The 7,661-nt window shown below is 44.0% G+C and overlaps 1 protein-coding gene across 1 annotated transcript; it reads left to right on the top strand.

Moving 5' to 3' along the window:
• Positions 1-5,868: 5,868 nt before the first annotated feature.
• LOC124663767 (transcription factor CSA-like) lies at positions 5,869-7,184 on the top strand. The gene is made up of 3 exons (XM_047201432.1): positions 5,869-6,097; positions 6,347-6,862; positions 7,000-7,184. Exons 1-3 carry the CDS (start codon positions 5,869-5,871, stop codon positions 7,182-7,184), a joined length of 930 nt encoding a protein of 309 aa, XP_047057388.1.
• The last annotated feature ends 477 nt before the right edge of the window (positions 7,185-7,661 follow it).

The following is a 7,661-nucleotide window of genomic DNA, read 5'->3' as shown; positions in this document are numbered from 1 at the left end:
GTGTGTGTTGTGCCACATGCACAAGCAAGTGGCTTGGTGGTGAGCATGCACACTCGCTCGTGTGTGTCTGCTTGTGTGTGTGTGTACACCGGATCCCGTGAACTTGGCTTTGGAGAGGATCAACTCGGCGGAGCTGTGATATTATCCACCATTTTAACTTCTTTTCTAATCGCCAAGTGGCTTTGCCACTTGGCATAATTTGTTCTTCTACTTTGTGATTTTGTGCAGGGATCAAGAATGGATCAAAATGGACTTGGAGTTCATCATATACAGGATCGGATGAAGATGAACTTGTAGAATTTAGTCTAGGATCAATAAATTGTAATTTTTCTTTATTTTTCTTTCTTCTATTCTGCCCATTTATGTGATGTGTTGTAATTCATTTATTTCCATTATGAATAATGTAAAGACAATGTATCTTGTGTGTTATTCAATAAAGCTCAAAGTTTTCTCTAATGAGCTTTACTTTAATATAATTGTTCATCTTATTTATTATTGATCATTTACTTAATGAATTTCCTCAATTGAAGTATTTAAGTAATTATTTAATGTTTGAATTTGAAATTCAAATTCAACCTTGGTTTGAATTCAATCATGTCATAACTTTTAGAATTCAATCATGTGAACTCTCCCCTCTCTTCTCAAAACCCTAAACTAGTGAAGTGAGAAGCAAGTTTGTCGCACTCTCGAAACCCTAACCCTGTAAGGTGTCGAGAGAGAAACTTGTCCCCCTTCGATGCAGTTTTTGTTTAAAAGCGCGAAATTTCCCTAGAATTTACTATGCAATGCACATCCCTTTCTAAAATCTACCCCTCGATCGTCTCTAAACCTGGGACATTACATGGGGTATTCGCGACGAAGGCTTTAAGTAGGCGGAAGGGCGGAGTCGGAGGCGTCACGAGGGGCCCACACACTAGGGCGGCGCGGGCCCCTCCTTGGCCGCGCCGCCTTAGTGTGTCGCCACCTCGTGGCCCCACTTCGTTTCTCCCTCGGTCTTCTGGAAGCTTCGTGGAAAAATAAGACCCTGGGCGTTGATTTCGTCCAATTCCGAGAATATTTTTTCTTTGTAGGATTTCTGAAACAAAAAACAACAGAAAAAAGCAACTGGCTCTTCGGCATCTTGTCAATAGGTTAGTGCCGGAAAATGCATAATAATGACATAAAATGTATATAAAACATGTGAGTATCATCATAAAAGTAGCATGGAACATAAGAAATTATAGATACGTTTGAGACGTATCAGAGCCTATACCAAAACCCCATAATATGCTTAAAATTGATAAATCCTTTAGTGAAACTAAGGGTGATTTACATGTTGAATCATCCTCAGGGGTATCTAAAGTTCCTATTTTGACAAGTTATGTTTTAGAGGAAGTGATTGATCTTGATGCTTCTTCACTTGAAAATACTTGATTCAAGGTTTTTGCGCCTAGCTGAAAGGCGTTAAAGAAAAGCACTCTTGTGAGATAACCCATGTTTTATTTCTATAATTTTTCTTTTCTTCAGTCTTGGAAGTTTTTACCTCTGTAATAACCTCTCCTTATCCTTTTTTATTTCTTTTTTGTGCCAAGGATAGCCTCTAATAGGAATAAGGTAAGATTTGGGGAAGTTGCTATCCCGAAACAAATTATGTGCTGCCACCAAAAAAATTATTATTCTCAGCCAGAACGTCGGATTGATCTGAAAAGTTTTGCGCATATACCCCTGATTATTATCTAACTTTCATTAGTTTTGCACTTTTCGATTTGAGCAACAGAGGATTTTCGAAAAAAACGATCTTTACCTGTTGTTCTGTTTTCACAGATTTTCTCCACTATTTGCATTTGTCTCTTAATCTTTTTATTTTTGAGTTATTTTGAGAGAAAGAGCTTTTAAAAAAAGTTGCTACAGTATATAATCTTTTAATGGATGTTTGATTTATGTTAAAACTGAACCAAAGTGGATTTTTTTATTTTGATTGCACTAATGTTGCTAATAAAAATTGTGTGAAATTTTGTATGAAGGAAGTTTCAAGTGCAGGGAGATAAGAATGATGTGATGATATGAAGGATGGACAAAATCTCAAGATTGGGGATGCCCATGTCACCCCAAAAAATATCCAAGAGGTACAAGCGTCAAAGCTTGGGGATGCCCAAGGCATCCCCTTCTTCATCAATAAAAATACCAGGTCATCTTTCAAGAAACTATATTTTATTGCTTCATATGCTATGTGTTATTCTTGGAGCGTCTTTATTTTTGTTTTTGTTTTGTTTTCTTTTGTTTGCTGTAGTATATGGTTGGATCCCAGCATACATGTTTTGGAGAATGACACACTCCGTTTTCATTGCATAGAACACTCTAGTTTTCACTCTTATTGTTCCGCGAGTATTCTCTTTTGCTAGTACTGCGTTTAGCTCTTGTTTTCCACTCGTATTTTGTTCAGAGCTTGTTAGTTTTCTTTAGTTAGGTATGGTTAGCTCTTTGGTCTTTATTGATTATTATCTATGAGAGTTGTTTCAAATAAATTTATTCATGTTGGAGACGAGTAAAACATTAGCATGACATGTTAGATGTTATTTTAATTATATGCTTAGTAGTTATTGTTGTAGTATGACTTGTCTCAAATAGCTGAGAGTGCTTAATGTGCCATTGAAAGAATCATGTGTTGTCTGCATCATACAAAAGCATAATATTGTGGTATTCTCCTTTGATGTTTTATTTGGGTTGACTTGGCACATGCTTACACCATGTTATGACTACAAACCAGTCACCTCAAACCTCTATGACCATTTAGTTTTGACTTGTAATATCACTTTATGCTTTGATTAATAATGTTTTGTCGCTATGCATGATTATGGCCATTATTGCTCTCTTAGTTGGTCGCTCCCAGTCTTTTGCTAGCCTTCACCTGTACTGTACCTACCTATATGTGGTATTTCACTGTCACTCCAAAGTAAATTGCTTGTATGCTACCTTTAAAACCTTCAAAATCTATGACATGTTCATGAAATTTTCTTTTATCGCACTCAGTTGTCACTGAATTAATTCATCACAAGTAATAAGCTAAGCTTGGGGGGCGTTGATACGTTCAAAACGTATCTACTTTCCCGAACAATTTTGTTGTTGTTTTCCCTCTAATTTGTGTGTTTTGAATACAACTAACATGGACTAACGTTGTTTTCAGCAGAATTGCTCTGGTGTCTCATTTTTGTGCAGAAATCCAACTTTCAGGAAAATTCCCGAAAAATATCCCAAAATCCCTATTTTACCTGAAGACTCAGGGAGCCAGAAGACGAGACAGAGAAGAGCCACGGGGGGCCACACCATGCCTAGGCGCGGGCCACCCCTGGCCGCACCTAGGGGTAGTGTGTCCGCCTCGAGCACCCCCTCGACCTCTCCTCCTGACTATATAAAAGCCCCTGACCTGAAAACAGAGGGGGTTCAATGTTTTTTCAGAAAGAGTTTCGCTGCTCCGCCGCCACCAGAAACCCTAGTCCGAGAAGCAGAAACTCCGTTCTGGCACCCTGCAGTTTTGCTACCCCCTCCAATTTTTGATAATACACTATTTGTGTCCACTTCGATACATTAGCTACCGTTACAAGATTTAGTCTGTTTTTGAAATTGCAGCGAGTAGAATACAATAATATGTTGTTGGAACTTTTTTTGTTGTTGCTAATGTTTGCTTTATCAGATTTGTCTTGCTTCTATTGTTATTTTCTGGAAAAATAATATAAAATAAAGCACATCACAACACAAGCCAATATAGTTTGATATCCACAAGCTGAATCCGTGAATTCCGGCAAATCCCGTGGCGCGTAATGGCGTTAATTTTGCGGTTACGAAAAACCTCCGTAGCACCATAAATGGCCAGCCTGCTTGCTTATCTGGTCCAAAATGTAATGGCGCATAATTTGTTGTTTGTTAATGTTTGCTTTATCAGATATTTCTTGCTTCTATTGTTATTTTCTGGGGGAAAATATAAAAGAAATCACATAAACAACACAAGTCAATGTAGTTTGACCGCCACAAGCTGAATTCGAAGAAAATTCCAGCAAATCCCGTGGCGCGTAATGGCGTTAATTTGTCGGTTACGAAAAACCTCTGTAACGCCATAAATGGCCAGCCTGCTTGCTTATCTGGTCCGAAACGTAATGGTACGTAATTTGTTGTTTGCTAACGTTTGCTTAATCTGATTTTTCTTGCTTCTATTGTTATTTTCTTGGGGAAAATATAAAACAAAGCGCATAAACAACACAAGTCAATGTAGTTTGACCGCCACAAGCTGAATACGAAGCAAATTTTGGCAAATCTGGCGGCGCGTAATTTGTTGTTTGCTAATGTTTGCTTTATCAGATTTGTCTTGCTACTATTGTTATTTTCTGGGGGAAAATATTAAACAAAGCACATAAACAACACAAGTCAATACAGTTTGACCGCCACAAGCTGAATTGGAAGCAAATTTCGGCAAATCTAGCGGCGCGTAATGGCGTTAATTTGTCGGTTACGAAAAACCCCCGTACCACCATAAATGGCCAGCCTGCTTGCTTATCTGATCCAAAACGTAATGGCGCGTAATTTGTTGTTTGGTAATGTTTGCTTTATCAGATTTGTCTTGCTACTATTGTTATTTTCTGGGGGAAAATATTAAACAAAGCACATAAACAACACAAGTCAATACGGTTTGACCGCCACAAGCTGAATCCGAAGCAAATTCCGGAAAATCTGGCGGTGCGTAATGGCGTTAATTTTTCGGTTACGAAAAACCTCCGTAGCACCATAAATGGCCAGCCTGCTTGCTTATCTGGTCCAAAATGTAATGACGCGTAATTTTTTGTTTGCTAATGTTTGCTTTATCAGATTTTTCTTGCTTCTATTGTTATTTTCTGGGGGAAAATAGAAAAACAAAGCACATCATAACATAAGTCAATGTAGTTTGACCGCCAAAAGCTGAATCCGAAGCAAATTCCAGCAAATCTGGCGGTGCGTAATGGCGTTAATTTTTCGGTTACGAAAAACCTCCGTAGCACCATAAATGGCCAGCTTGCTGCTTATCTGGTCCAAAACGTTTGAGTCGATCGAGCATTGCACTAGCAATTCTTAAAAAAGACATTAAATCTTCTTAGCATGCTAAAACCAGCCAAATATGAAGAGTGGAACATGGTGTATTTGCTTGTCATTCTTAGAAATATTGGACTCCACCAATATTTGGTAGTTGTAGTAGTAGTACAAAATGAAAATAATTTAAATGGCATTGCATTTGTAAGGATGAGGATGTGTGAAAAAATGGTGGGTGTGATCTGGGGTGCGCATAGGGAGAAGGTGGTTCTGGTGAGTTTGTCAAGGTGGCAAGGGACAGAGTTCCACCCCTGGTAGTGGTTGGGATTGGACTCCCGAAACCCACACGAGTGGCCTCTGGAACCCCAAAAAGAATCATAGTAAAACCTCTCTCCTCACAGAGAACCCAAGAGAGAGAGAAGCCCAAGACAAGAGTACCACCACCGTCACTCTCTCTCCCCCCACTTCTTTTCCAACCCTTTTGCCATCAGATGAGTCTCAAAGTAAGGGAAACCCCAAAGCCCAACCAAACCCAAGCACCGAACAGTGCACTAAACAAGATTACCACAAAAACCATTAAGGGAGTAGAGAGAGAAATCTTGGAAAGCATTAATTTGTTTCCTGTTTGGCATCTTGTTGGCAAGAACAAGAGGAGGCCCTCCCTTCCGGTCCTCTCCTATATTAGAGATGGAGAGATAGGCAGGCCAGCCTCCCTCGCAGCGGCATCAACAACAAACAAGAAGCTGTCCCTTTCCATCTCCTCTCTTGTTCCGTTACTACTCACCCTCCCACTCCGCTCCTCTCCTCTCCTCTTCAAGGCTTGAGAAACCAAGAATGGCTCGCGAGATGAATGGCTTCTTCACCGCCGCCGTTCCTCCGGCGCCGTTCCAGGCGGAGGCCGACGAGGCGGAGGACGGCAGCGGCGGGAGCGGGAGTGGGCAGGGGAAGCTCTGCTCAAGGGGCCACTGGAGGCCCGCCGAGGACGCCAGGCTCAGGGAGCTCGTCGCGCAGTACGGTCCCCAGAACTGGAACCTCATCGCCGAGAAGCTCGACGGCAGATCAGGTAAGGACATACTAAAAAAGACGATACTTTGATGCAATGCCGAGATGTATTTTTGCGTTTCTGGGGTTGCATTGAATGGGCGAACAAAGATTGGAACTACTCCTCCGAGTAGTTTCTTTTACTTCCGTTCTCGTGTGGATCGGTAGTAGGAGTACGTATTTTTTTCCTTATTAAAAAGATGCGATTTTTATCCGTGTGTTAACGGTTAACGCAATGGCGATCGTCGGTTTCTGATCCATCGTGACGCAGGGAAGAGCTGCCGCCTGCGGTGGTTCAACCAGCTGGACCCGCGGATCAACCGGCGGGCGTTCACGGAGGAGGAGGAGGAGCGGCTCATGGGCGCGCACCGCGCCTACGGCAACAAGTGGGCGCTCATCGCGCGCCTCTTCCCCGGCCGCACCGACAACGCCGTCAAGAACCACTGGCACGTCCTCATGGCCCGCCGGCAGCGGGAGCAGTCGGGCGCCTTCCGCCGCCGCACCAAGCCCGCCTCCTCCTCGCCGTCCTCCACCGCCCCGCCGCCGCCGCCGCCGCACTTCCCGTCCGTCGTCCTCCCCCAGCACCAGCACCCGCACAACGGCTCCTCTCCCATGCCGCTCAACCACCCGTACGCCATCGGGGTGGCGATTGCGGCCGGGCTCGGCCCCGCGTACAGCGGCGGCGAGTCTGACGAGTCGGCGTCCACCTGCACCACCGACCTCTCCCTCAGCGCCGGCAGCGCCGCCGCCGTCCCCTGCTTCTACCACCACCACAACCACCAACAGAGTACGTGCCCCGCTCACGCCCCCTGCATGCTTGCCCTCGACTCAAGGGCTCAACTCCCAAGCTGTCCTTGTTGTTTTCTTGCCTCGTCAGTCACATGGACATGGCCAGGGACTGACATATGGTGATCTCTGCTGCAGGCTACGACATGGCTCCGCAACCGCAAGCCGCCCCGCAGCCGTTCGCCCCGAGCCCGCGCTCCGCCTTCTCCGCCCCGTCGTCCTCGTCGGCGCGGCAACAGCAGCAGCGACAGGACGCCGCCGACCAGGACGGCGACAAGCCCAGCGTCCCCTTCTTCGACTTCCTCGGCGTCGGATCGACATGACTCGCCGGGCAGGCGCTGTACAGGCGGAGGCCGAGATCAATCCCCATCAATCAATCATCAGTCGTAGCTAGTTAAGCTTATAGTGTTAAGAAGAACCAGATTATTAATTAGGAGGAGCATGTCGATCCGTGCGCGCGGGCATGGTGATCGATGTGACCTCTCTGGCTGTCCCTACTCCTCAGTTTTGCTGCTCAGATTACTGTTGAGATTATTCAGGTGGAGAAGAAGGGAACTGGTCGCGCATGTAGTAGCAGTGGCAACACAAGCGGTTGCCTCTCCGGTGTCTTAGTTTCATGTTCTGTTCTCTTTGTTAATCTTCTTTACCATTTGTGTATCGAAGAAGAAAGAACTAATTCCGATCCCAAACAAAATAAAAATGAAGTGCATTGCCTTGCCTTGCTCTGGTGGTCTTGAGTTTCATGTTCTGTTAAGTACCATTTTGTATGGAAGCAGAACCATCAACAGAGCAGAAAAATA

This window comes from Lolium rigidum, chromosome 6 (genome assembly GCF_022539505.1).
Source record: "Lolium rigidum isolate FL_2022 chromosome 6, APGP_CSIRO_Lrig_0.1, whole genome shotgun sequence".
In the NCBI taxonomy this organism is placed as follows: domain Eukaryota; kingdom Viridiplantae; phylum Streptophyta; class Magnoliopsida; order Poales; family Poaceae; genus Lolium; species Lolium rigidum.
This window is presented reverse-complemented; position numbering and strand designations above follow the sequence as displayed.

Bases quoted from the DNA above. Each gene is read 5' to 3' on its own strand.
- LOC124663767 (XM_047201432.1), top strand. From the start codon at position 5,869: ATGGCTCGCGAGATGAATGGCTTCTTCACCGCCGCCGTTCCTCCGGCG. The intron at 6,098-6,346 runs GTAAGGACATAC...ATCGTGACGCAG, and splicing joins GAAGCTCGACGGCAGATCAG to GGAAGAGCTGCCGCCTGCGG. The intron at 6,863-6,999 runs GTACGTGCCCCG...TCTCTGCTGCAG, and splicing joins CCACCACAACCACCAACAGA to GCTACGACATGGCTCCGCAA.